At 44.8% G+C, this 27,927-nt stretch overlaps 3 protein-coding genes across 3 annotated transcripts in view; 2 read left to right on the forward strand and 1 right to left on the reverse strand.

The window, feature by feature from the left end:
* The window catches only part of OSBPL2 (oxysterol binding protein like 2), a 35,909-nt gene extending 20,657 nt beyond the window's left edge, over positions 1-15,252 (forward strand). Inside the window, exons 6-15 of the mRNA XM_083872953.1 lie at positions 1,125-1,259; positions 2,301-2,398; positions 3,074-3,256; positions 5,738-5,845; positions 6,732-6,821; positions 7,461-7,581; positions 9,663-9,791; positions 10,526-10,649; positions 11,284-11,374; positions 12,566-15,252. Coding sequence (XP_083729079.1) covers positions 1,125-1,259; positions 2,301-2,398; positions 3,074-3,256; positions 5,738-5,845; positions 6,732-6,821; positions 7,461-7,581; positions 9,663-9,791; positions 10,526-10,649; positions 11,284-11,374; positions 12,566-12,668 — 1,182 coding nt within the window. The 3' untranslated portion in view covers positions 12,669-15,252. The remainder of the gene's footprint in view (positions 1-1,124; positions 1,260-2,300; positions 2,399-3,073; positions 3,257-5,737; positions 5,846-6,731; positions 6,822-7,460; positions 7,582-9,662; positions 9,792-10,525; positions 10,650-11,283; positions 11,375-12,565) is intronic.
* Positions 15,253-16,260: 1,008 nt separating this feature from the next.
* On the forward strand, positions 16,261-23,126 carry ADRM1 (ADRM1 26S proteasome ubiquitin receptor). Its single transcript, XM_083873500.1, has 10 exons — positions 16,261-16,332; positions 17,038-17,248; positions 17,494-17,610; positions 17,690-17,813; positions 18,249-18,335; positions 20,439-20,520; positions 20,749-20,978; positions 21,339-21,496; positions 22,166-22,268; positions 22,903-23,126. Exons 2-10 carry the CDS (start codon positions 17,039-17,041, stop codon positions 23,007-23,009), a joined length of 1,218 nt encoding a protein of 405 aa, XP_083729626.1. The 5' UTR covers positions 16,261-16,332; position 17,038; the 3' UTR covers positions 23,010-23,126.
* Positions 23,127-23,235: 109 nt separating this feature from the next.
* LAMA5 (laminin subunit alpha 5) overlaps positions 23,236-27,927 on the reverse strand; it is a gene marked incomplete at its 5' end in the record, with an annotated part of 86,392 nt that continues 81,700 nt past the window's right edge. Inside the window, 11 exons of the mRNA XM_083873175.1 lie at positions 23,236-24,591; positions 24,720-24,839; positions 25,534-25,624; positions 25,724-25,854; positions 25,942-26,101; positions 26,217-26,369; positions 26,619-26,805; positions 26,921-27,078; positions 27,204-27,336; positions 27,432-27,599; positions 27,673-27,803. Of these exons, the coding sequence (XP_083729301.1) occupies positions 24,437-24,591; positions 24,720-24,839; positions 25,534-25,624; positions 25,724-25,854; positions 25,942-26,101; positions 26,217-26,369; positions 26,619-26,805; positions 26,921-27,078; positions 27,204-27,336; positions 27,432-27,599; positions 27,673-27,803 (1,587 nt within the window). The 3' untranslated portion in view covers positions 23,236-24,436. The remainder of the gene's footprint in view (positions 24,592-24,719; positions 24,840-25,533; positions 25,625-25,723; positions 25,855-25,941; positions 26,102-26,216; positions 26,370-26,618; positions 26,806-26,920; positions 27,079-27,203; positions 27,337-27,431; positions 27,600-27,672; positions 27,804-27,927) is intronic.

A 27,927-nucleotide genomic window follows, 5' to 3' on the forward strand; every position in this document is an offset into this window, starting at 1 on the left:
TTTCCTTTTTTTTTTTCACTAGGAAACAATTTTAAACTGTAACTCCCAAAATCTCAACATTTATTTATTAACAGTACTATTTCCATATCTTCTTTAGCTGTTGGAGCATGTGGATTAGCATATCTGAAGCTGTCCTTTAAGAACTAGACTAAAACTATTAAAATATAGTCAAATATGTTGGATTGACACAATGCTGTCTTACCTACTTTTTTAAAAATTATTCTTTACTTAGTAAAGTGTGATTTAGGAATTTATTTTATTAATTCATGTCATCTAGAAGATACAGTTGTTCTCTCAAAACTTCTTTTGGTTGGGTGAGTGACCTGTGTATTCAAACCTTTTGCTTAGACCAAATCAGTTTAAGTTGAAGTTAACATTTTTCTTCTCTTGCTTGTGCCAAGGTGAGGAAAATGTTGCATTAACTTCATCTGGTGGCATTCTGCTGAGTTTTAAGCACTTACATAAATGTTTTAATGCTCAGTCATGAATGCAGCTTTGTAATTAAAGAGCCAAATTTGCTTGGGTGTAGTAAAAGACCTGGGGTGTTGGAAATCTGTGTGAACTTCCTGTCTGTCTTGTATCCACATGGGAAACCAGAAAACGGTCTGACACAGATAACAGGTTCCTTAAATAAAGCCACTAAAATCTGTTAGAGCAATTCAAATACTATTCTTTATGTAACTGTTCCTTTCAAAAAATAATTTGTGGTTGCTGCAGTACAATAGATAGATTTTATGCAAATAAGCATGTGAGGGTTTCCAAGGAGTGTGTGGCACTTCGGTACCAGCACGGAGCTGCTTGGCACATTATTGCTGCTACCTAGGGAATTTTTAATCTCTTCTGCTTTACACAGACCACAGCAGAGAAGGTAACGTTCTCTGTGAATGCATTAGGTTAGCTGGATCAATGTTTTTAAGTTGTTATTTTAGATTGCAAGTAGGGTTCTGCAGTGCTTCCAGCCCCTTTCAGCTGTAGCACTTGGAGGTCTGCTTAAGGTTTGCCAAATATCCTTTGGGGAATGCTATAAATAAGCTCACCCACAACCTATTTTCAAAATTCTTGTTGTTGCCAGTTGTTAACTTAGCGTTGTGTCTAAGAAGTCAACTTGCCCTTTGGTTCTGTAGGAGCTGTCCAAGATTACGATGCCCATTGTCTTCAACGAGCCCTTGAGTTTCCTTCAAAGGATAACAGAATATATGGAGCATATATACCTCATCAATAGGGCTTGTAGTCATGCAGATCCCCTGGAAAGAATGCAGGTAAGAACTCTCACCACCTTCTGGGTAATTCACAAGAAGTTTTTTTCTCCCAGTCTTTGATTTTAAGACAGTTTCTCACTTGAGTGTATTTCTTTTTCAGGGGTTACTGTAAGAATGCTCAATTTGTCTGTCTAGATAAGTTTCTTCTTTCAATAGTGGCAAATATTTGTTACACTTTGACCCTCCATGCTGTGCACAGAGTTTGAAAGGAAAGTGCCACAATTGACCATGCCCAAGGATCTCAACCAATTTCTTTAATTAGACACTATGACTCTTTTTGTGGTTTTATGTGTTGTGAGGATGAAATCTTGACTTTATGTCACTCTAAATTGGCTTGTTGAGTGGCCTCATGATTTTGAAGTTCCTGAATGAAAAATTGTTGTGACAGAGACAAATTTACCACTCTTTTTTTTTCTCCAAAACTGGTCATTATTGGATTAGGACACAGTACCTGGCTGGTCTCACACCAAGGAAGTGAATATGGTGACACCTTTGTGTATCAGGTTATGCTGGTGTTGCTCACAGCTCTGGTTTTACTTAAGTGGAACTGGAGTGTTTATCTTGGATCCTGTATTTGTGTGCTCCATACCTCATTTCCCAGCCTGCAGGAGCTCCTCAGTGTCACCTGAACCTGCTGGCCTGGTTCAAGAAGTCTCATTTGTGCTAGAAATAATTCCTACCTGGCACTAGGAGAGTGAGGCTCTGTTCCCAATGAGCTGAGGGTGGGGGGCAGTCAAAGTGGGGGAAAGTAGATTTAAAAAACCAGGATAATCTGCTAGAAGTAGGTGAGGCAGAGTGTAATCTGGCACAATTTACCACAGACAGTAATTCCTGTTGGAAATGAGATTCTTAATAAGTGCTTATATTTCTCCACTCCTATGTCATTTATACTATGGCTTACAGATGTTTTTGCCTTAAGAAATATAAAGTAATTCCTTTTTGGGATAATAAATACTGGAATGTGCAACAAATAAATTACATTTAACTTAGAGTTTTTTAGTTCACTATTCTCATAACAATGTGTTCTTAATTTGCTTACAGGCTGTAGCTGCTTTTGCAGTTTCTGCTGTAGCTTCTCAGTGGGAGAGAACTGGCAAACCATTTAACCCACTGTTAGGAGAAACCTATGAATTAACCAGGTAGTAATTACTTGAAATTGGGAGCTGGGGCTGTTTGTGTTCTTGAGTTAGCAGACTCTCACACTGCTTTGGTTGTAGTAAAATACCACTAAAATATATTTCTGAGTATAGCTGAAGTTCTTTTCCTCAAACTATCTTAAAATTTCTGAGAAGTTGTTATAAAAGTTAATAATTTCATTTCTAAGTTTAGGCAGAGTAATTCTGTGAATTATTTCCAGATAAATTGGTTTATGTTCTTCCACCAAAGACACTTCCTGAGCAGATGTTATTAATTAATTTAAATATTGTTTTGGTGATCATGTCAGATAGAGAAATTAGTCTGAAGGACTTTGAGCTTCCTCAAAGAAATGGGTGATACATCTACAGTAGAGCAAAGAATTTTCAGTCTGACCTTTTCATGTTGCCCAAGGGGTTTCTGTATTTTCATGAGTTATTTCAGTGAAACTTCTTCAGATGCCTTTCTGGGTAGAAATCTGGTTTTGGGTATAAAAAGAAAGTGTTCAGAGTAGAAATCCTTTAATTTCATTAATTGTAAATGTGTCATGGAACTAGAAAAGGAAAAGTCTCACCTTCAGCTTAATCTAAAAATACTTCACTTTTTAAAGTATCAGCTCTTTTCTCTTAAAATATTAAAAATAAACTTACTGTTTAATGCTCTTTTTTTGTTGTTGCCAGGGAGGACTTAGGATTTAGGTTTATATCTGAACAAGTCAGCCACCACCCACCTATTAGTGCATTTTATTCTGAAGGCCTCAATAAGGACTTCATATTTCATGGATCAATCTATCCCAAACTAAAATTCTGGGGGAAGAGTATAGAAGCAGAACCTCGGGGAACAATTACTTTGGAGCTTCTGAAGTGAGTATGAGAAGTAAATAACTTTTTACTTATTGTAATAACCTAGTTGGCTTTTCAGAGGTTTCTAAAAATCCCTTGCTCAACAGGTTGTAAGAATTGATTTACAAGTTAATTTTCACTGCTTAATTTCAAAGCTGTTTTTTTTTTTAATTTATATTATGCTTCCATAGCAATTTGACCCAGTTTTTCCACCATGAAAATTAGTATTTCTTACAAGTTGGTAGCTATTGAAAGCTAGTTCTGTGAAAGCATGTAAAATTTAAATGTAGAGATAAGATTCTCTCACTGGGCTCTTCATGTTCATATCAGTTTTCAGTATTGCTATTGGTTTGGGTGGTTTGTGTGGAAAGAGCTGCCTCTGACAATAACTGTGTGGTAAGGGAGCAGGAGAAACTTGTCAGGATTGCCACTTCCAGAGAAAGATCAGCTTCTTACTAAAATCAAGGATGCCTCTCCAGATTGCTCCCAGGCTTGTCTCTCATAAATTACGTGATGTCCCACGAGTTGTTTTGTGTCCTGGTGGCACAAAAAGCCTGGAGCTTTCCCAAGTGGGACATGAGGACGCAGTAGAACAGCTGCAAATAAAGTATTCTGCATTTGGTGCTTTTATAAAAGCCTTTCTGAGACCTAATTCTGAGGTGGTTTTGAAATGCTGATTTAAGAAAGTTCTAGACATTTGGTTTCAATAACAAACCAACTTGCCTCCCATAGCAAACGTTGACTTTTTTTGGAAGTAGTTTAATTTTCAGCTGTTGGCATCTAATATTCCAAAGTTCATAAAAGTATGAACTGGTCTTGGAGGGAAATGGTGATGGAAATAAAGCAAATTTCTTCTGAGTGTAGAAGTAACTGTGAATGTTAGTGCAGAATGCAGGTGTTACCAAAATAATGTTTGTTCCTCGAGAGCCTTTCAGTAGAAAACTATTAAAATTCTTGCTGAGCCTAATCAAGGTTTTAAACTGGAATATGAGCAGTTAAAGCATTTATTTTAAATAATTGCTTCAAGTTAGCAGCAGAAGTTGAAATAAAATTTTGAGCCTCTCAGTGTAGTGATTCAGACCATTCTGTTGCTTTGAGGAGTCTGAGAACTGCTCAAGGCTTGAGAGAACAAGGAGCTGTTTGGGAAGCAAAGCTGTGAGTCAGTATTAAATTGAGCCTTTATATTAACCATGACTTTTTCAGAGCATTAGGAGGCACTTTTTCCTCTCTTCTCCAGCACAAAATGTGCTTCAATTCATCAGCCCTAACCATAAGTGCCTGGTGGTGTGTTTTGGTTTCTTCTGTAAAGCTTCTGGTGTCAGAATAGTTCAGGAATAAAACTATGTTTAAAGGCTGGGTGGTGAATTTGAGGGATTCTGGTATTTTTTTCCCCCAGCTGAAGAGCAGTCATTGTTCTAAAGACTCCTTGAAGAAAAGGAGCTGTGGGAAGTAGTGAGATTTCAATGATCTGTTATTTCTCTGTACTGGAAAAGCTCTAGTGGACAGATGAGATGGGGACATTACAGTGGAGTGTTCTCTCCATGCTCACTGAAGTAGAAGTACAAGACACTTTTTACAGAGGGCACTGCTTTTTCTTTATTTTCTGTTAAAACAGAGTGTACAAGCTTTTCTAAGATTGATTGATTTTCTACCAGGTAACTTCAGTATTTCCCTTACAAGATGAATGTGAATAGATGGCTTTGACTCTGATAGTGACAACAGGAATCCTGTTGTTTAACTTTTTGATAATTTATGGAATAATGTCTTTTAAGGATTTAGAATCTGTTAACTCACCTTGAAAGCTTTTAACCAAAAAAATAAATCAAAAATGGACCAAGGGGAAAATCAGTTCTAGGATTTTTCCTTCCTCTTAGTAAATTTTTGGAGAAGGGATGGAATTTTGTAGTGAACTCAATTTTAAAATGTCATGTTTGTGGAGCTTGCAATAGTTCTGTTGTGTTCCACTGGTGTTAAACAAGCAACTGAAAAAAAGCAAAAAACACTCACATCCCCAAAATTACCTTCAGTGGCACTGGAACAAGCCTCAAATACTGATGAGAAAACTTGTGGCATTTTTGTTGAAACCAATTATGCAATTCACTGCTGCTGCAGCAACACACTGTTGGGCATTAGTTTGTTAGTCTGGTTCTCCTGCAAATACTATGTTTTATCACTTAAAACTTTAAAAATGCAAATGAACAAGATGAATTCCTGGACTGCTCTTTATATTGGGCTGAAATTTGTAATTCAAAGCACAGCAACTGTAAAACTTATGTGAAAAGGGAGAGGAATAAAAGCAATATCACTTTATTAATTTGCACTAATGCTTGGATACAACACATTGTTGGCTTGTAAAGAAGAGTCTGTTTCTCTTGTGTTTTGAAGCTGAGTGCTGGCTCTTCAGAGGAGTGCTAAATATTTTGCCCTGTCATGAACAGAATTGAAAACAGGTTTCCATCTCAAGCTCAAGAAAATGATTTCTTTCTCTTATTTCCTTGACAGGCACAATGAAGCTTACACATGGACAAATCCAACCTGTTGTGTACATAATGTAATTATTGGTAAACTGTGGTTAGAACAGTACGGAGTGGTAGAAATTGTAAATCACAGGTAATGCTGATCATGGACCCAGGGGCTGTAGGGATTGATGTGGTCATTTGTGTTACAGAGCAGATTTTGATTTTTGTTTTGTCAGGAAGCTTTGTTTTGTAGCTCCAAAGTCTTGTGGGTTTGTTTTTTTTTTGTCTTTTGGTGGGGTTGTTTTTTTTTCTTCTCCTGACAAATGCAAACTCTCCCTAGGCCTGGGCTTACTGTCATAATATTATTAATGAAAAGGCACAAAGCCAGATGGCCTATGGAGAGCAAAGGTTTTACATTTGTGAGTTACCCATCCAAATTCAGCCCCATTGCCAGAGAACTGAAATTAAATTTAACTCCAGAACCATTAAATGGAATAGTTGACAGAGGCAGATTGGACCTCCATGGTGTTTGTCACTTTTTTTAGTTCAGATAATGGAGAATGTCTTAAATTAAGGGCACAGCACAGAAAAATGACTGCTGAGTTGGGAAATATGAACTTAGAGAACTTCAACTCCTTTGCCACCTGCTGTATCAAAGCTTTTTGCTTGTATAAAATAAATTACCTTCTAAATGATGAGGGGAGGAATTTTGTGAGAAGTATTACTCCTGCACACATTGCTCTGTCAGTAAATGAGAGCTTCAATCCAACAAGCTGCTGTTTGATACCTCTCATAGCATCTGTAAAATGTAATCTGTAATCCTGTAATCTTGTTAGTTCTGTGGAATTTTTAAACATTTTTAATGCCCTGGTCAGATAATGAACCATAGTTAAATAAAAATAATTTTTTATATATATATATATAAAACTAACCACCAGCTAACTGTAGCTATATTAAAAAAGCTTAATAAGGTAAAATAAATGTTCTGATGTATTTAGGGGCTTGCTTCTCTAAGCATGTGCTTATTTCCTCCACAGTACTGGAGATAAATGTGTCCTTAATTTTAAACCTTGTGGACTGTTTGGGAAAGAGCTTCACAGAGTAGAGGGATACATCCAGGACAAGCAGTAAGTGATAAAAGCCTCTTGGTCTCTCTGTTTTTGAACACTGGGGCACTTCTTTTGCTGGCATAGTGACCAGAGTGATGTGACTTTAAAGTTGCTAGCAATGTAGTTTGTAACCTGTTTTTGTTCTCTGTGTCAGTATTAAGCCCTTGATTCCAGGATGATAATTTTTAAGCATTATTAAAAAAAACTCCCCAGTCCAGGTTTTGGAACTAAAGGGAAAATGCAGAGTAGGTGCAAATGATTTGCTATTGTGCAGTCATAATTCCAGTCTTCAGTTTAAAATAATGAGAATGTGGTTGTTAGAAGTTTTTAATTAACCCAAACCTGTTTTGTGACTCTGAGTATCTGTATTATAATTGGCTTTGATGTACCCACATTCATTTAACAGTGGCAAAAGCATGTGACTGCCACAAGGATCTCTTCTGGAGAGCTGGAATGAGCTGAAACCTTTACTTTGCCTATCAAACATCTGTGTTTTCTAAGAATCACCCATTCTGTGATTCTGTGAAATCTGCAAATAGAAGTATAAAATTCAGTGATGTAGGAAGCTGAGTATTTAATATAGATCAGAGCCTGCAAGGCTTGGCTTAGCAGGCTCAGTGTGAAGGAAGAGCTCAGTGTCCTTTGCTCTCTCTGCAGTAGGAAGAAGCTGTGTGTGATCTATGGCAAGTGGACAGAATGTTTGTGGTGCACTGATCCCACCACGTACGAGACCTACAAGAAGAGTGAGAAGAAAGGTGGTGAGCAGAAGAAGAAGTCGGTAAGGTGAAGGATTCTCTAGGGAGAAAAGATTCTGAAATGTCAGGAATGGAAATCAAAGCATCTTAGGTGAATGAAGGGTTAAAACTGTCATTTGGCAGGAGCTGGATGGGGCAGTGAGAAGGCACTTGGAGCTTTGCAGACTGTGGTGTGAGCTGCTGGCATGGAGGAGAGCTTGTAGGAATGGTGTCTGCTAGAGATTGGTCAGAGGAATTATCAAATATCATCTCCCAAGCTGATGTTGTCCAGTCCTTGAATAATGAAAATGGCTCTACTGCTGACTCCAGCAGTGAAAACACTAGGATTTGGGCAGTAAAAACAGTAATACTTTTGTTTAAGTCAGATATGCTTTTTGATAATGCAGATGTTCAGAACTTATGATGCAGAAAATCTTCAGAACAAAGAGATCTGGAAACATGCAGGGTTTTTACTTAGTGTGTAAGCAGTGTCAGGTAAACTGTTGCCAAAACCTCAGTGTCACCTGGAAAACTGGAAATATTGTTGTTACAGCAGAGGACTTTGGGTTTCCTTATATCAACAGTTACTGAAAATGAGAAGTTAAACAGAAGCTAATCACTCTTCATGTTAAGAGGCTCAAACTTTAAAAGTATTCACATCAGAAGACAATAGAGCAACAACAGGTCTTGCTTTTGGCTCTGGATTCCATCATGGTACAGGCTTATGTTTTGACTCTTTTTAAAAAAATAATAAGGTTTTGTTCATCTTAAGAAAATCAACTCCTTCCTTCCTTCCTTCCTTCCTTCCTTCCTTCCTTCCTTCCTTCCTTCCTTCCTTCCTTCCTTCCTTCCTTCCTTCCTTCCTTCCTTCCTTCCTTCCTTCCTTCCTTCCTTCCTTCCTTCCTTCCTTCCTTCCTTCCTTCCTTCCTTCCTTCCTTCCTTCCTTCCTTCCTTCCTTCCTTCCTTCCTTCCTTCCTTCCTTCCTTCCTTCCTTCCTTCCTTCCTTCCTTCCTTCCTTCCTTCCTTCCTTCCTTCCTTCCTTCCTTCCTTCCTTCCTTCCTTCCTGTTGAGACTATATTTAGATGAGGAACTGTCTAACAGTAAACCAGATGTTGACATGGAAAGTAGCCTAGAAGTGTCTTTTTAAATAATGAATACTCAAACCAAATGATTGAAATTAGACTTTTTAACCATATGGAGCTGGTTTCTAGTGTATAAAACAGGCCCTGTTTAACCTAGTAGGTAGCAGGGTATTTTTGATTGAAACAAGTGAGCTATGTCAGAGAGGGCAGAAAGAAAATAGAAAGGGGGTAGAAGTGAGAAAAACTGTTACTGTCACTCCAGAATGTTACTGCCTCAAACTTCCCTTCTGGTTGTTGTGGTTTTAAATGGGTTCTTGTGGTCAAATCCTCTAAAATTCCACAGTGCTGCTGTCTGTGTCCTGCAACAGTCAGATTCTCTCAAATTCTGAGAGCAACCCCCTGAACCACTGGAGTTTTCTATGTGCAGCAGAGCAGTGCAGCTGGTGACAAAGGAACTTTGAAGGAAAGTCACTGTATTTATAGACCTAAAGACACAGTCTTCACAGTAAGAAAACTGGCAGTGATAACTGTGATTGGAGTCTGGATCAGACTGAAACAAGGGCCTGTCTTTTTTTAACCACACATCCGAATGTTTTGCAAATGATGAAGCAATATCCAAAAACAGGTGTGCCGTATTTATGACTTAAGAACTAACTTGGGAACTGGTTTGAATTTCAGTCTTGGCTCATTTGCACCTGAAGGAATAATGGTCATGTGAGGTGGAATTAAGCTGTGGTATGGGATAGAAGGGAAGCTGGAGAAAACACTTCTGAAAGTCATTAGTTTACTATTATTACTATTACTGATTTTTTTAAAACAGATATTCGAGCTTTGTTTAAGTGTTGGGAGACTATTCAGGGATATCAGGAGCAAGACATGATAAAAATGAGAGGCACTGTACACAGAGTGAGGAAAAGCAAACAGGAGGGATGAGGCAGAAGTACAGGAGTGTTCAGTATCTTGAATGCGAAGAAATTCTTCAGAATTCTAGATTAAACCATGCAGTGTTCCTTTGTTCCTCTGCCAAATGTTATCTGTTTCAGAGTGAAGAAGATATTAAATCTGAAAATGATGAGGCTGATGATATGCCAGAGGTTCAAGACACAGTGCAGTTCATACCAGGCAGTAAATTGCTTTGGAGAATAAACTGCAGGCCACCAAACTCATCACAGGTAACTGTTCCAATTAGCCTGTGCCTTGCTCTTGCTGGTGACTGATCCAGGGGAACATGAGTAATGATGCAGGGAACCTTGTTGCAGTGTCACTCCTTGGCACAGGACCAGGCTCTGGCAGTTCTTTCTGCACTGAAATTACACTCCAGCAAGCTCTGCTTCAGTCCTGTGCTGAAAGCAGCCCTGCTGTGTCTGAGCTGACACAAGGAATCCATGCTCCAAATGCAGCTGGGAATCTGGAGACTTAGGCCTACCTGTCTGGGAGATCTTTGCAATGAGTGGCTAAAATATGGATACACATTCCCTTCTGCTGGCCCTGCTGTTCCAAGACAAGCTGCCACAGGGTGCAGTAACTGGACAGCTGGATATTAATTTCCATAGTTTCAGAAGGACTTTTTGTTCTTTTAGGTGTGGGTGGTTTTGTTTTGTTCTGCTTTTTCCTAAAAGTCGTGATGCTAAATATCATTATTGTAGAAAATCTGTCTTAATCCTCACAAGAAAGGCTGCTTACAAAATGAAAGCTGTGACTTCTATCCCCATCTGCCCTTTCTTGTTCCTCCCCTCCAACAAAAAATTCAGCTGGTGTTGTGTGAACCTAACCTTGCCTTCAGGGCAGCCAGTAGGGGTTTGACTCAGCAATTTCCCTTGGGAGTTTTGTTATATCCATTCATTGTAGGGAAGCCAGCACTGCTTTGCTGGAATAACTTGTGTGTTCCCTTTAACTTGCTTTTCAGATGTACAATTTCACCAGTTTTGCTGTGAGCCTCAACGAGCTGGAAAAGGGCATGGAAGCGATTTTGGCTCCCACCGACTGCCGGCTACGGCCGGACATCAGGAACATGGAGAACGGGAACATGGGTATGTGTTGGTTGGAGGAAATACTGCCACATGAGGGAGTTTTGGGAGGGGTGGCTGAAGGGACATCAATGCAGGAAACAGTCTTCAGTTTCTCATTCCCACAGCAGCCTTAACTCTTTTTCATCCTGTGCACCGAAGATGCTTTTGAGAGGTGTATGATGTCTGTTTTCTCCCAGAAAATCCTGGGAGAGCAGATGCATCCCGGGTGGATCCCAGGGCTGCTGTCCTGTGTTATGATGTGTTTGCTAGCTTGGGAGGAGCTGTAAATGTGCTCGCCTTGCTCTGGAGTTTGTCTGGAGAGACATGTGGTGAGCAGACGTGCTCTGCTGCTCTGGTGTTTGTTCAGAGGAAACACATGGCCAAATAGTGAAAAAATCACCCTCTCTATTATGCCTAATCTGAGCTCTTCCCTGCTGTCTCAGTGCACTGCTTCTGAGAGATAAAACACCAACATTTCAGTTCAGCAACTTTTCTGAAATGAGTTTTAGGTTTTTGTTGCTGAAGACTGTGTAAAGCAAATGCTTTCTCAGGCTTAAATGAACTCTATTTATAATTTCTCTGATCTTTCCTGTGTTTTCTGCATTTTTGTTTCTTTTTTGCTAAATTACCAATTTCTCTTTGAAACACTGGCTAGATGTGGCAAGCAAAGAGAAGGAGAGATTAGAAGAGAAACAAAGAGCTGCTCGCAAGGAGCGTGCAAAAGACGAGGTGGAGTGGCACACACGGTAAGGGGCGGGGAAGGAGGAGTTTGTTTAAGCTTGGAATAGTTGGGTACATTGCTTGAATTGTTTTTATTCAGGACAGCACATGTCTGATTGCTTCCATGACAGCACAATTTGTAGTGTCACTTAAAGCATTGCTGAGTCAACAATTAAGTATGTAGGTGGAAGCCAAAATTGCTGATAAGTCTGTCCTGGACAAATTACCTAATAATAAATGCTGAAATCTTTCATAATTAACTACTGTGGTAATGCTGGATTTTTTTTTTTTTTTTTTTTTAAATCTACAGAGGTCATTTTTTTGTTAGAATGGATGATAAAATATTAAGTGTCATCTCCTTTAACCAATTCCTGTCCAGTTTTTGGTAGTTGAGCAAGACATTGTGGCCCTCTAGGGCCTTTTATTTCCAAACTCTTTGGCTTTCTTGGCTTGGATACTTCAGAAATTGCTCTTTTGATTGCATATTCAAGTGATTTCTGAGTCACAGAGTGCATCAGGGAGTGATGAGTGATTTGGCTGCTGCTCCCACAGGGTGCTTTTCACAGCTGCCAGTGCTTTGCAGTCAAGTGTGTGCTCATGGCCAGTCACTGCAGTTGCTTCCTTCAAAGGCAAGAACTTTGGGATGCTCCGTGATTTTATGAAATTCAGAAGAGAAAGCATTCTTTTCCCAAAGCCTGGAGGAGTAGCTACAGATTAGTTCCAGTTAGTGCCTTGAAAAATCTCTTCCAGAGAATATAAAATTGGTTTTGGTTAACATGGCTAAAAAATGAGCAGCTGTTGATGTTCTGGGCAGGGCACAGCTCCAAAGAACAGAAACTGTTTCCTCTTGGGACAGATTTCCAAAATGATTGTGTAACTGATTTGGCATTCTTTTAAAGTAAAAATTAATATATATAATCTAGAGTGTTAATGTTGCTTTTACTTGGAATAGGACAGAAATTTTAAAATCCATTTCATACTCCTTTGTGCTAAAATAAAAGGTGTTCTACAAGGCAAGGAAGTGTAGGAAGTTCAATGATTTTCATGTTCAGAATATTTCCTGAGAATTATTTTTATAAGAAATACCAGTATATTTTTAGAACGTTTTGTGAAAGAAGCAACACTAGGGGTTGTTTTTTTTTTTCATGTTAATAACTGTTCATTCTGTTTGCTTTTTTCTTTTATTGTTTCTCTCCTTTTTCTTTTTTGTGTTACAGATGGTTTCATCAAGGCACTAACCCCTACACTGGGACTCCAGATTGGCTGTACTCAGGTGGCTATTTTGATAGAAATTTCTCAGACTGTCCAGACATATACTGAAATTCCAGAACCAATTGCTCATCTCATCCGGACATCTAGTTACTAGATTTCATTCCAAGCCAGTTACTCTGGTTTTGTTGATAGCAAAAACCAGCTTTTCTAAGTAAATTTTAACAGAAATTCTATCAGTCAACAATCAATGATTTAATTATCACTAATGTTGGATTGCCAAATATTTAAATACTGTTGCGCTCATTCCGTAAAGCTGCACCTGAAATCATAAAGTTTTCACTAATTTTCAGAGGGACCTTTGGTTCTCCATTTCCTCCCCTAGTTTCTCTGGCAGGAGGATACGCTGTATCCGTAGAGCACATAACATCCTTGAAAACTACTTAACTTAAATAAAATAGAGATAATATCCTTGTTACTTAGTACAATAGCGAAGAAGCTGAAGTTTTTTGGCACTCGGAGCAGGGATGAAAAGCCAACACGGCACCAACAGGATCAAACCCAGTCCTGTCACACTCCCCGTACTGTATGTAGCATTCCCTGGGGACAGGAGCTCCTGGCCCCCTCTCAACAATTCCATAACTGAGAGACTCAGGACACAAAACCCAGCCCTGAGCCTCTCACACTGTAGTTGTCTGTTACAGAGTCTTCACAACTTTGGGACACTGTGAGCATTAAACTGTATACCTGTGATAAATCCCATAGAGCAAACATTAGGAAAAGGGAAGGGCACACCCAAAACGTGCTTTTCCTGAGGTCAAATGCTGTTCTTATCATAGGAGAAGCTTTGGAAGCAATAGCAGGAATGTCGAGGTGGTTCCAATGTACAATAATATACTGCTTGCTACCACTTGGAGGCTTAACTCTTCTGCACTACCTTTGGCAGCTTTGGCACTGTGTGTGCTTCTAGACTAAACTTTCCTTTGGAAACACTTCCGTGTGTGTATCCACACAGGTTCATGTTTTGGGGAAGTTTTGGTTTGCATGTTTCTCATTATTAGGTCACGTCTGTTTTGTATGTTGTGAAAAAGCAGAATCAATTTAAAGCTTTGGCAGAGTTATACCTATTACAAGTTTCCTGTGAGCACGTGATGTCAAAAAGTGGGATTTTATTTTTTTTTTTTTTCCATATCAAACCATCAAAGCCACATAATATGGGAAATAATCAATTACTGAACTGATGCATTCATTTTCTTTCAAGTGGTACATTTCAGAGGCCAGGGTGGGGAGAGAGGCTTGAAAAAATAGGTCCAATAATTAAAACTAATCCTATTGTTGCTGCTTCTTTTATGAAAGTTTTTTAATTGAGTAACCAGGCGAGGCTGTGCTGCTGTGAAGTTTACAGTAATTTAGAAATTGTTGGTGTTGAGTGCCAGCAACATGAAGAATTCAAGAAAGAACTGGTCTGATTTGTGTCCAAAACAGCTGTGATTTCATCCAGGAAGTAGATTTTTTGAAGTGTTTCTCTCTCAACCACAGGATTAAAAAGCAAAAGAAAATGAACACATTCATAAAGAAATTCTTCTATCAAATCATGTTGACAACAATTAGATTAAATTTGGGGGAAATTTAGTTGTCTTCATTGGAAAAATAAGAGAAGCTGTAAAACTTCAAGGCAGTAAGGAAGGGCACAGTCTGAATCTTGTTCATGGCAACTTGATTCTGTTGCCACAATTTGTACCTTGTGTTGATGGGAATCCTCAGAGCTTGAGCTGGACTTAGTGGCACAGTGGGGTTGTGTTTGTTCCTAGTACAGGCACAGATACTTCTGAAAAGGCACTGCTGATCCACAGGGAGCAGCATAAAAATAGTTTTGATAAAAACCCTGAGCTTTAATGACAGTGTCAGGCGTTGTTAACCCCTTTCCAAACTCACTGCACGTGCCATAGGGAATTTTTTGTTAGGTGAGGATTGAAAGGAGTCACGTATTAGACCAGTGGGAATTTAAAACTTGCTTTAATTACAATTGTTCAATGCTGGAGTGATGTTTTTAAAACAATGCATATAAATAGAATCTGCCTGAATGGAAAAAAACTGTACAGATGTTCTAAGAGGAGGTGTACAGGGTAGCATCCCTTTTGTCTAAGCCAGGATTTAAAATTCAAAGACCTAAAGCCTTGTCATTACGTGAAAGCATGAAACAATTGTATCAACGTGTTTAATCCAAACTTCAGTATAGAATCTTCATGGGATATAAAAAGAAACTGGGAACACTTCCAATGTAAGAGCACTTCATTAGTTACATCTTCACCCCCATCTCCTTTTCCTTTAGTCTGAAGTTTTCAGTAAAATTTCAGATTAATTCCGAACCCATTCTTCTAATTTATTGTTCTTCATTGGCAACACTTTCAGAACCCTTTTCCCTGCGCTGCCAACACGGCTCTGCTTGGCCAGCCCTGGCATTCCTAATGCTCTCAAAGTCCAGAAGTTTTTACTTTCGATGCAGATCTCGCCTCAGTAGTTTACGTGTCAAAACATTAATAACTTTGCACCTTTTGAAAGAATGTCACTTTTATAACTTGATTAAACACTGTATATAAGATAACTGTGTTAGTATATGTTAATACAGCTACATAGAGAAACCAGCTAGAAAGAAATTATAATAAATACTTAATAAATACCCTTTGGGCCTCTGGATGGTGACAGAGATTTTTGTGAGACCCGTACAGAGCAGCTGGTGGAGGGGGGCAGGAGGACTCTGGGGCTGTGCCTTGATTTCAGTGTGACGTTCACTGGACAAAGATGATTTAAATTGGAGCTTTGGCCACCTGCAGCCCTGGGCGGAGGTGTCCAGCCGTGGTGGACTCTGTTCCTCACCCCTTTGCCCTGCAGTCCGTGGGGTGGTTGGGGGTGCAGGACAGCGAGGGCTGCCTGGTGCCGGATCCGAAACCTGCGGTGGCCGGGAATTGTCAGCGGGAAGAGCCCTGGGAGCGCTCCCAGCACTGAGACCTCATCACCCTGGTGTGGTGATGGAGAGGCCGAGTGTGGGCTGGGGCTGGGGCTGGGGCTGGGAGAGAGGGGACTTCTGGTGACTTGGTAGTCGCTGCACAGCGATTGTATCTCGGAGGTGATGTCCTGCTGTAAATGGGGAGCAGCTTTTCACACATCCAGCATTTATAGAACTCTTTGACCCCCTTAATGGGGGCAGGAACCATCTGTCCTAGATCATTCAAAAGAGAAGAAAACTAATGAGAACTGTTTATTCTTGTCTAATAATTAAAAGCAATTTCCCAGTAAACTTTTTGCCCAAAACTGCTTTTAAAAAACAAACGCAAGAGTCTTCACTTGGCGCTGCTGTTGGGATCACGCCTGTGTTGGACGGGCCCCACACCGCCGGCTCTGAAAACACCTGCGATTTGGGTCAGGGAGGCAATACTGAAATACACTGTAAGGCAACTCGGGCTTTGGCCATTCCGCGGAAGGCTTTAATTTTTGTAATAACCAACCAAAGGCGTTGGAGGCGCGCTGGCCCTGGGCTGTGCTGGGCTGAGGGATGGGACGGGGGCTCAGGGGTCATGAGGGGTGTGGGGGGTGAGGGGGAGCGCCGCCATGTTCCGTGACACAGCAGGGGCGCTTCGCCCCGCCCCGTTTGATTGACAGCCGCACCAGCCAATAGCGCGGAGCCGCGGCGGCGCGCGCCCCGCGCGGGGCGGGGTTCCGGCGTGCGGGGCAGGAAGAGCTGAGGCGGCGGCGGAGGAGGAGGAGGAGGCTGAAGGTACCGGCCGGGACCCGCCGCGGCACCCCCGGGACTGCGCGCCCAGCGGCGGCCGGGCTGGGAGTCTCCTGTCGGGGGAAGCCGGGGGGAAGGGGGCACGGTGGCCTCGGGGAGCCCGGCAGAAACTCGCGGCCTCTGGGCGGGTGAGGGGGGGGTTGCCCGGGCCGGGCCGCGAACCCCCCCTGTCCCGGCTCGGCTCCGACTCTTGCCTGGCGGCGGGGCCGGGCCCGGCTGGGCTGTGAGCGCTGCGCGACCCCGGGAATGGTCCCTTAGGGCCGGCCGGGCCCGGCATCGCCGCCATGGCCGCGGGTCGGTCCGTGTGCGAGGGGGGCCGGGGTCACCGTGAGGGTCAGCGGAGCGCGGGGCAGGCTCTGGGGCTCTGCGGGGGTGCTGGAGCCGCAGTCTGAAGATTCAGCAGGGCTTCCTGCTTTGAACCACGGTTCGAACTGAAGAAGGAAGCGCCGGGGGATGGTGGCTTCATTTTCAAGTGGCTCAGCACACAGGCTGTCCTTTATTAGTGGAGAGCTGTAGAGCCTCCTGTCTTCATCCAGGGTTCTACTTTAGCTCAGTTGAATCGCCCTGGAATTCTACAGGCAGCGGGACACATTGTTTTTGTGAAGCCACCTGGTAAAGGTTGAAATTTGATGTTGGGAAGAGAGGATATGGGAAGGTTTCTCATCACACCTGCTGCTCTCTCTCTTCCAGGATGTCTTCAGGTGCGTTATTTCCGAGCCTGGTGCCAGGCTCTCGTGGCTCCTCGAGCAAATACCTGGTGGAATTTCGGGCAGGGAAGATGTCCCTGAAAGGCAGCACTGTAACTCCAGACAAGAGAAAAGGCCTTGTTTACATCCAGCAAACTGATGATTCCCTCATTCACTTCTGCTGGAAGGACAGGACTTCGGGCAACGTGGAGGATGTGAGTATGAGCTCATGTTTCAATGCTGAGGTGGTGTGTCATGTTCTGATCTGCTTGCACTGCAGAAAGAGCTCCTCCAGGACAAATTAGGGTGAGAATATCACTGACACCTGCACTCCCACATCCTCTCTGTTCTGAGGAGCAGATGGAAGAAAGTTTGTGGAGGAGGGCAGAAGGATTTGGGAGGTGAAAAGGAATATCAATGTATTTTCTCAAACATTTGTTTCTCCTGACACACTTTCCAGGATTTGATTATTTTTCCTGATGACTGTGAGTTCAAGAGAGTCCCACAGTGCACCACAGGCCGTGTGTATGTATTGAAGTTCAAGGCAGGATCAAAACGACTCTTCTTCTGGATGCAGGTTTGTGGGAAGCCACTGACAAAGGTCTTGGATCAAAATACCCCCAGTATGACTCATACCAAGAGCAATTCTCTTGCAGGAGCCGAAGACAGACAAGGATGAGGAGCACTGCCGTAAGGTGAATGAATATCTCAACAATCCCCCCATGCCAGGGGCACTGGGTGGGAATGCCAGCGGAGGCCACGAGCTCTCAGCACTAGGAGGTACAGTCCATTCTCTGCTCCTTCATGTCAGAGGCTTTTATTTTTATTTTTTTTTTAAATTTACATCTAGACTAAGCCCCTAGAGTTCCCTAGGAAGAAATCCCTGATGGCTGTGGAGGGTGAGCTGGGGACATTGTTAATACCAGAAGTGTAAACATGCTTTTAGCAGAATAAACTGTGTTGCTAAAATAGGTGTAGGCTGAAAGTTAAGACTGCCAGGAGAAGTCTCTTTGTTTCCAGTAGATTCTCTGGAGTCTTACCTCTTTATGAAGCCGAGTTACATTTATCTTTTATGAAGATCATGAATCAGTAAACACTTGAAACTGTTTTTCCATACACAATGTGATGCCAATTAATCTCCTGCTGTTTGAGCCGGAGTGCTGTGAAAAAAAACCTATGTGAATATGTTGTGTTTCAGAATGTTTTTGTTTTTAGGTGAGGGTGGCTTGCAAAGCCTTCTTGGAAACATGAGCCATAACCAGCTCATGCAGCTGATCGGACCAACGGGCTTAGGAGGACTTGGTAAAATGCTTTAATATCTTTATGCCAAAATGGTATTTTCTCCTGCCAGGTTACATCTTACCTGACAATATTTTCAAGTAGTGCTATTGATCTCAATAGCACTTCTTTCTCGTGAGAAGGCAAGGCCCTGCCTCAGAGATGAGCTCAGGGGCAGAAAAAGGGTACCAGATTCTCCACAGCACTCATCTCAGGGCTTGATCTGCAAGGAACCATTGTTCTGCTCCTTGCTGCACTGAATCGTCTGCTTTTTTTCCCTTGTTTTTTTCTACTCCTTCTTCTTCTTCCTAAATATTCACTGGAGCAAGGGCTGAAAACCAGTGATTTGTTCCTGGTGAATGTGCTGGTTACTAAGCTGTGGAATTGCTTGTGTTGTCTCTGATTCAGTGAATATTTGTGTGCAAAGTAGAAAGAGTTCAAGAGGAAGGTCGGAATGGTCCCACCCCACAGCACTCCCCAGTCAGAGGGACAAGGCTCAGGGCAGGGCTCTCTCTCCTGGGCAGACCTGGAATCTCTGGTTTCTGAAGGGGCTGAGGGCTGTGTTGGAGTCCCTGCTGTGGTCTGTTCTCAATGCTATCCATGCTCCAGGAGCATTTTCTGACAGGTCAGACCCTTGAGGGCAAATAGGCAAAGGAACACAGATGGCAGTGACAAAGGTTCTGTGCTTAACCTCTAAAGTCCATTTTTGTGGATCTGGCTGGTGTCTTTTTAGCTTCAGATGCAAGTCTCATATTGGTGGGATGTTCAGATGCAAATCTCATGTTAGTGTAGGAAAAATCTGGCCTTTTAGGATGTGTTTGGAAAAGATCTTCCTCTTGAAGCTTCAGATAATCCTGAGACTGTCCTCCTTTTCTCAGCACTTTTCCTCAGCAATTCTTCTTTCCTTGCCTTTACATCCAGCCATAAGCCAGATTGACATGTAACATAAAGAGAACCATCTGCTTGCTGCTGCAAACAGTGGTTGTGGTGAATCCCTGGGGATCATTTCCCTTGGGAGTGTCGTCTTCTTCACATCTGGTTTGCATCTCTTGGGGCTCTGCTGAGCTCCAAAGGAGCTCTCTTGCTCCTGGGTCACTTTTACTGTGAAATGGAGCAGAGCTTTGTGTGGTGCAGCCAGGTGAGCTTCACCTGCTGTGCCTGCCTGCTGGGGAAGCTCTGGGATGAGTGAAGGAAGTGTTGGTTCCATGGGATTGTTCCTGTACAAGGAGGGTCTGGCAGGGGCTCACTCTGACCCACAGGGTCTGCAGCTGCAGTTGGCCATGGGTTTGCTCTCTGGGCACTCTTCTTCTGTCCTCTGTTCCCAGGTGCTCCCAGAGGTGGGTGAGAAACGCAGGTGCTTTGTGTGTATAATCAGGTGTGGTGTGAGGAACTGCTGATGGGAAATGGGGTGTTTGGCTGATGTGGCTCAGAGGGGTTGTGGGGGAACAGTCAAGTTCCTGACAACACCAGAGGGGCCAGCAGCCAGGCCTTTTTCCAGCTGAGGTTCTTAACCCTGCAATAACTCCTCAGTAGTTGGGATGTGTGATGGAGGCTGATTCTGGTGTTTTTGGCATAGGGGTGTTGGTTTCCTGCTGGCTGCTCCCCTGAGAGCACTTGGTGTGTGGAGCTGTCCTTCCTTTGCCTGTGAAGTGTTTAACAGCTTGGCTGATTCTGTTGCTGCATCTCTGCATTAGGTTTGAAGCTGCAAACCCCTGGTCTGTGAGGAGAGTGGTGGCGACTCAAAGACGCCTCTGAGATCTTCTGCTGAGGGCCTTGGTTTTAAAGTTCATAGAAGAGTTGGATTTTTGGTGTAGCAGATAAGAGGAGAGGGCTGTGTTACCATGATGTACGCGTGGCACAAACTGGAGTAACTTCATCCTTGTGTACACCTAGAAATTGAGTCATTTCTGAGATGTTCAGCTCTCTAATGGGGATGCAAGATCAGAAAAGAAGATTCTGTTAATTTACAGAAGGGGATGGGAGGGTGGGTCGGGCTCTTTCACCCCCTCCTCTATTTTAGCAACTAAAACCTTTCAGGTACAAGAGCAGCCTCTCCAGAGAAGAGAGGTGCAGAAACCCCTGAAGAAACAAACGTCTAAACCTGTTCCTCTTTTATGTTTACGGAAGGTGGGCTGGGCGCACTGACGGGGCCTGGGCTGGCCAGTCTGCTCGGGAGTGGGGGACCCCCAACCAGCAGTTCATCATCAAGGTAGGAGGCCTGGTCTGCCCGAGGACTGCAGGGGTATTGTGATGTTAACTTGCCACTGCTATGGGAGGAATCATGGCTTATTGAATAGGGGGTATGGTGGGAATCAAGGCTGCTTATTACCTCTGTAAAATGAGTTAGGAGTTTTTCATATTGTAAGGGTTTGAAAAGAAGCTCTTCAGAATACAAGAGGTTTTTGCAGGGGTTTAATTATCTAATTCTCTCGCCCAGCTCTCGCAGCCAGTCGGCTGCAGTGACTCCATCTTCCACCACTTCTTCCACCCGTGTAACGCCCGCCCCGTCTGTTCCTGCGGCCGCCTCCGTGACCAGCCCCAGCCCCGTTCCCAGCTCGGGTAATGGAACCAGCTCAGCCACCAGCCCAACACAGCCCATTCAATTGAGTGACCTTCAGAACATTTTAGCTACTATGAATGTGCCATCTGGAGCAGGAGGACAGCAAGGTAACAGTGCTCTGACCAGGCAGCTGCTGGATCCAGGAGTCCTTTGGAGCTGTTTTACTGTCCTGTCCTGTTCCACATTGGTTTGAAAGGTCTCTTAATTTTTTGTTCCTGTTTTTTGGTGTGGTGGTTTTTGTTTTTTTTTTTTTTTTTTTTTTTTTTTTTTTTTTTTTTTAAATTCAGTGCTGGTTTTCACTGCTTCAGGAGGCTTATTCTCACTCCAAAACTGAGAGGAAGAAAAGATGGTGGCAGTGTGCTAAGAAGTTTCAATACTCAGACCCTGACTAGATCATTTGATTTACATGGCAAAAAAATACGGGGGTTTGGGTGTAGTCTAATGACCAACCCTTTGTTTTCTCCTAGTGGACCTGGCAGCTGTTCTGACTCCTGAGATCATGGCTCCCATCCTGGCCAATGCTGAAGTTCAGGAGCGATTGATGCCTTACCTTCCCTCAGGGGAATCACTGCCCCAGACTGCAGAAGAGATCCAGAACACCCTGACGTCTCCTCAGTTCCAGCAGGTAGATGCTGGCTCTGGGGGGAAGTGCACTTCTCCTTCCCATCCTCCTGATGCACCTTGCCCTGCTTTTCCAGGTTCCTGGCACTGTTCAGAGTTGCTCAGTAGAAGTGGAAAGGAGGAGGGACATGGTTTAATGGTGCACTAGTTCTTTTGCAGTCACTCAAGGGCAGATGGGAATGGTTTTTACTTTTTTTGGAGTTGGGCTTTACCTTTTCTCTTTACTCTAAGTGCTCCCTGGCAAATGACAAGAGTAATAGCAAATTCATTATTCCCTTTCACCAAATGGCTTCTTAAAGGCAATTTCAGGTGACTTAAAGGAGGAGATGATCACAGTTCCTACACTACATCCCTTGGAACACCAGTCCTTAATTGCAGGACACTTGCTGTGATAAAAGCTGGTGTCTTATAGACCAATCTAAACTAGTAATTTACACCAATTGATTGAAAAATTTGTCAACTTGCAAAATTTCAGTAGCTTAAATGACTGTTAAAAACTAAACTGTAGCAACTTCGATGCAGAAAAAAGGAAGTGAGAGACATGCAATTGATGATTACTTTATTGCATATCTGTTCCCAAGCCCTGCCTTGACAGGACTGCTCTTCTCCTGGGGTTATTGCTGCAGGAACATGATGTAAACTTTATTTTGATGCTGTTGACTCCAATCCACAGGCTTTGAGCATGTTCAGTGCTGCTTTAGCTTCAGGACAGCTGGGCCCACTCATGAGCCAGTTTGGGCTACCTGCAGAGGCAGTAGATGCAGCAAATAAAGGCGGTGAGTGCTGATGCTGGTGGGAGCAGAGAGAGGGGGTTGTTGGGGGTGTTGGCACTGCACACAACCACTGAATGTGGGGTGCAAGGATCAGCTTCTCTCTAACTCTCCCTCTCTGAGAGTCTTGAGTCTGCAAGGTGACTCTTGCAGTGATGGTACAAGGAAAAGGCAGGTGGGACAGGTGTTCCCAACAGACAGAGTGAGGTGTGATGTGCAATGAGAGAAGTTGGGGTTCTGCAGAGTTGTGTTGGCTTTGTTTTCTTGCTAGAAATGCAAAAGACTCTGGAGGTGTCACAGTCACCTTGAAAGGAATGCCTTTCTTGTGAGAGTCTAATAGTTCATCTGAAATCAGTGAACACACACAGGGCCAACTCTGGGGTATCCCTTTTCCCCAATGAGCTTTTAGCATCCCTCCTATTACTGCAAGAATTCTGGTCTTGGGATGCCCAGGAACAATTAAGGTGCATAAAATGCTGTGTCAGAGAGATCTGGATGTGTGTTACTATTGTTTAAAATTTTCCTCCCTGCTAATTCATGCTAAAGCAACTGTTTGGTTTCTAAGTAATGAAACTTTAACCTTGTGTGGACAACAAGTTCCAGCCCAGGAAATGCAGTAACTTGTGTGTTTAACTTCTAGATGTAGAAGCCTTTGCCAAAGCCATGCAGAACAGTGTCAAGTCAGACCAAAAGGAAGGAGACTCTAAGGACAAGAAAGATGAAGAGGAAGATATGAGTTTAGATTAAGTTATTTGCTCTTCCTTACAGATATTCCTAGATACTAACTTAAGCAACTGCAGTAGGATTACTAACTTCATATTATGCTTATATAAATCTACAAATAAAGGAATTTTCTTTATCTGCCATACTGTTCCTTCCAATCTGTACAGCATTCCTACAGTGCTGCTTATCCCTCTTCTAGCTCATCAGCCTGATGCTTACTCTCCCCAGGTAAAGTATCACAAAACTTTATTTGACTCCAAAATATGTACCAGTGATTTACAAAGACCATCTTTAATACTACAACTTTAAAAACAGGTCATAATTACATTTAAGATGGACATGTTAAAAACCCATTTTACAATATTTACCCCTCATAAAAAAAAAACCCCACAATATAATGATATAAGTTACAAGTCCATTTCAGAAGCAAGATTTTGTCCCCAAGTGGCCAGAGATATATATACACACACAAATATATATATGACGTGTAAGTGCACGAGTGAACTGGGTGTCTTGGGAGAAAAAAGCTGCTTCAAGTGGAGACTGCACTACAGCAGGGCTGAGGAGGCTGAGCAGGAGCCAGGGTGGGCGAGGACCAGGTGCCACCCCACACACCTGGCCAGATGTGGAGATAACCCTTCTGTTCCCTTTCAAGCAATGGTTTCTTGCTTCACACAACAGGACTTTTGTCAGTGTACTATCAGTGCTGAATGCAAGTGCAGAGCCAGTGGCGGTTGTGCCTTTCTGCTTTCCCTCAGTGGTTCTCCCAGCCTATTCTGTTCTTTTTTTGATTCTTATAAATTACTCTGGTAAGAAGATGCTAATTCTGCAAACAGAATTTTGTCCAAGTTCCCCCTTGCAGAGCTCTTTGCATAGCAATAGTAGGTGAGCTGAGACTGCCCTTGAGGAGAGGTTAAATGTACCCTTGCTTATAAAACCCCAAAGCTGATGGAATTAATCCAGTTTGTCCTAATTACATTTATTATAAAACAGAAACTGCCTGCAGCCTTTATCAGCAGACAGCCTGTGACATTTATTAACAGCCTCAAGTGTTCAGTGAACTAAATCTATGTGTGTTGTACGTGTGGGGTGAAGGGAACAGGATTCAGGACGTGCTGCAGGGCTGCCCTGTGCTCCAGCCCAGGCTCCCACCACGAGCCACAGGGCAGCACCAGCCCTGTTGCAGATCCTTGATGACCCAGGAAAGACTCACCTGTCGCCACATCCCGCTCCAACTTTTTGGTTCTATTCATGAAACATCCCCAAAGTGCCCCCTTCTCCCCAACCATCCTCCCCTGCCCTCCTTCCCGTGGGATTTGTGGCCCCTCTTTGGCCCAGACTTGTGCCTGCAGTCACTGGAGATACGTGTGCCCGAGCACGGTCCGTGCTCTGAGTGGTGACCCAGGGCCTGAGCAGCGTTCTGTCCCTCAGGCTGTCCGTGGGTGTGGCACTCAGAGCACGGGGCAGCCCTTCAGGCCCACCCAGCCCCGGGCAGTCCCGGCTCCAGGCAGGTCCACGCGCCTCTGGTTAATCAGCAGGTTCCTGACACAGCCCACGTAGTGAGGGAGGGGGGGTAACAGCAGCCCTGTGCTGGCCTTGTCTGTCTCTGCAGAAGAAACAATGAAAAGCAGGCATTAGTCTGGCAAAGGCTTAAATACCTTCTCCTCACACCAGGAATAGCATCTCCTTTGTCCTTGGGGTGTTTTATCCTGGAGCACATCTTTCTCGACTCACCTGGCAGCCCTCCCAGGGAGAAGGTTGCCCTTGTGCTGGGTGCAGGAGAGTGGCTGGGTCCCACTGTGTGGTTGCTTTCTGTGTCCACATCCACCTGGATTATGTTTTTCCATTTGGTAACTTCAAAAGAAAACAACAGTCAGTGCTTTTTCCGTACCCATGCAGCAAGCCCACCTCTGCTCTCCAGCCTAAACCAGTGCTGGAGCCAAGAGCAAAACTACTGGGAAGGTCCAAGGGGCTGGCCTGGCTCCTGGGAAATGCCCAGAGTCTGGACAATCTCCCCCAAAACCTCACTCAGCACTGACTGAACAAGATGAAGATTTAAAATAGATCTGTGGTGAGATGGGGCTGCAGCTGTGCCCGTAACCCCAAAAAGGGCTTGCTGCAAAAGAGCATTTGCTCAATGGCAGCTACATTAAAGGCTGAGTTTCCTATACGGGTATGAATCCTGCAATCCCTGCTCCCTGCTGTGGGCTTGGAGCTCTCTGGACACACTAGACACCAAAGCAAATTGGGCTTTTATTTTAAGCTGGACACAGTCCAGTATGGATCAAGTCCTGTGGCACTTGCCAGCAGCTCCACGGAGTGGAAAAACCACTTGTCTCTCCTGCCTACCAGAGATGACAGTGCTAAAATCAGGTAAGAATTCTTGTTAATTAGGAAATAGACTGCATGGCACCTCCAAACTCCCAAATTAAGTGTTGGAGCAGGGGGATAGGGTTCAAATTGCAGAGCCTAGGCTTGTCCTGAGCTCCTCTAGGAGATGTGGGCTGAGCAGAGCTGGAGCAGAGGCACAGGGGAGCTGTCACCTCACCTGAAATGGTGTGCCACTGCCCATCACAGAGAGCTGGGTGTGTCACCGATGCTGAGAACTCATCAGCCCCAGTGCTTGCTCTCACAGTGACCTGGAGTGAGACAAACCCATCAGAGCTGGAGAACTGACAGGAACAGGCAGGAGACACCCACTCCCCTCTGAAAACCTGTGGGGAAGCCCCTCCCAGTACCTTGGTCTTCTCCATGTAGAGCAGGAGATGGTGGGTTCTCCTTGTGCCTATGTGGAAGATGAGGCCAGAGGCACTGCGGGGATGGACCTCCAGTGTCACCTCCAAGTCCTGCTCGGTCATCACTGCATCAGCTGGAAGAGAAATGCCATTGGTGAGGAGAGGACTACGTGGGTTCCCATGGAATGTGATCCTCCTCATCCCAGGCCTCAGTGGGGTACCTAAGGTGATGGAGCCGTCGCCTGCGGCGAAGAAGACGCCGCTCTCCAGTGGGCCCACGTAGCACGGTGTCACCCCAAAGGTGCGTGAGGGGGGACCCAGAGGCCTCCCGTCCAGCTGTGGGTTCCTCAGGCAGCCATCAAAGCTGGAGGCCGAGGCAGCCTGTGGGGAGAGGCCACTGAGCACAGAGGGGGCACAGCTGGGAGGCACGAGGTGATGCCATGGGATGGGGAACAGGCTAAGAGAGGGTGATGCCATGGGGCTGCCAAACCCTTACCGGTATGTGAGCCTTGGCTTTTCCAGCTGGAAGTCCTCCCACATACAAAGGGGTCTGGGCTACAAAGAGCCCCGTGGTGGCCAGTGTAGCACTCTGGGCTCGCAGCCCATCGATGACCAGCTGGGCCCGGTTCTGGTCTCTGCTGAAGAAGACCTGCAAGGAGCAAAGGTCAGTGCCAAAATGGAGGATTCCCAGACTGGGAGGTGCCCAGGGAAGGGAGGCCTCAGCTCAGAGGTTCAACCAGCCCCGGCTGTGATTTTGCTGTCCCCTTTGCTCCCCTGGGACTGCAGTGTCCCATGTGCAATCGAGAAGCAATGCCCAGAGCAGGGCTGCACTGAGCCAACTCCTGCAGGGGCACTGATATGGTTCAGGGAGGTCCTGCCAAGCCCATGCCCTGCTCACCGTGTGCCACCGCCGGTCACGGTACTTGTCCTTGCTGCGGAGCTGCAGCCGGCGCCTGCCGACATCCACCAGGAAGACAAAGCGCCCGTTGGAGATGAAGAGAGCCATGGAGGAGCCCTGCTCGCCCTCCACGTAGAAGAGCAACCCACTGGAGGAGTTCAGCTTCACCTCCAGGGAGAAATGGGACCTGCAGGGACAGGCAGTGATTGGAGCACCCAGCTCTCCTGCAATTGCTTCCATGTGCTTCCAGGCCATGATCCCAGAGCTGGGTTTGTATGGGATGGGCACAGGGCAAGGCTCACCTCAACCCAAAGGAGGCTGGGATCTCATCGAACTCCCAGCGGCTGCTCGGGGCGCCCCCGAAGCGGAAGGTGCCCCTGGCTGTGTGGGGCCGGGGCTGCAGCTGGCACAGCCCCTCCTGGTCATGGCGGCGGCCCTTGGGCGCAGGCTTGCCCGGCACCTACACAGTGTGCACCAGGGAATGGAGTGAGGGGAGCATCCCTGCACGTGCCAGCAGAGCTGAGCAGTGCCTTCTGAGGAGGATGAGGAGGAGGACGTGAGGAGCTGTGGCAGCAGCCGTGGTACCTTGGGTTTCCGCCTGTCCTTCTTTGGAGTGACTCTGAGCTGCTGTGACTGCTCGCCCAAGGGACAGCTCATGGTGACATTGACGCTCTCCACATTCTGCTGCAGGTCCACCACCATCTGTGGCTCTGACACGCTAAACGTGGAGGGGAGAAAAGGTCCTTGTCACACCAGCTGGGAGGTGGGAAGAGGCTGAGCCCTGCTGTGTGGAAGTGTCAGGGAGTCACTCACCGCTTGACAAAGACATTCCCGATGCAGCCGGTGAGGTTGCCGAGGGCACCGGGGTCTGGGGACCCCCCGAGCTGGAAGAGCCGACGCCCGTCCTGGCGCCGCTGCCGCCGGCTGGGCCTGGGGCCTGTCCTGCTGTCCTGCAGCTCATCATCCACGTACAGCCGGACCCTGGGGATAGCAGCAGGGTCAGCTGTGGCTGTGGCACCCCAGCCCCCAGCAGCACCCACGGCAGGACACGTACCCACGGGCATCGCTGTAGAAGGCCACGTAGTGGGCCCTGCCATCTGCATAGGCACTGTCAGTGGTGACTTCACTTCCCAGCACGTTCAAGGCCAGCTGGCCCCTCTGGAGGGACACTTGGCACGTCCCCTCCTGTGGACAGCATCACCCAGCAGCTCAGCAGCTGAACCTCAAGGAAGAGCCCACTTCCCCACTGCCCTTCAGGAGCTCAGGGTACAGATCTCACTGCAGGTTCACATCCTGGCCCCACCAAAAT

The sequence above is a fragment of the Zosterops lateralis genome (assembly GCF_965231275.1).
Source record: "Zosterops lateralis genome assembly, chromosome: 16".
Classification (NCBI taxonomy): Eukaryota; Metazoa; Chordata; class Aves; order Passeriformes; family Zosteropidae; genus Zosterops; species Zosterops lateralis.

What these genes read in the sequence shown, in the direction of transcription:
- ADRM1 (XM_083873500.1), top strand. Translation starts at nt 17,039, where the DNA reads ATGTCTTCAGGTGCGTTATTTCCGAGCCTGGTGCCAGGCTCTCGTGGC. An exon ending in CGAGCTCTCAGCACTAGGAG is followed by an intron (nt 17,814 to 18,248) that starts GTACAGTCCATT and finishes TTTTGTTTTTAG; the next exon opens with GTGAGGGTGGCTTGCAAAGC. An exon ending in TGGAGCAGGAGGACAGCAAG is followed by an intron (nt 20,979 to 21,338) that starts GTAACAGTGCTC and finishes GTTTTCTCCTAG; the next exon opens with TGGACCTGGCAGCTGTTCTG.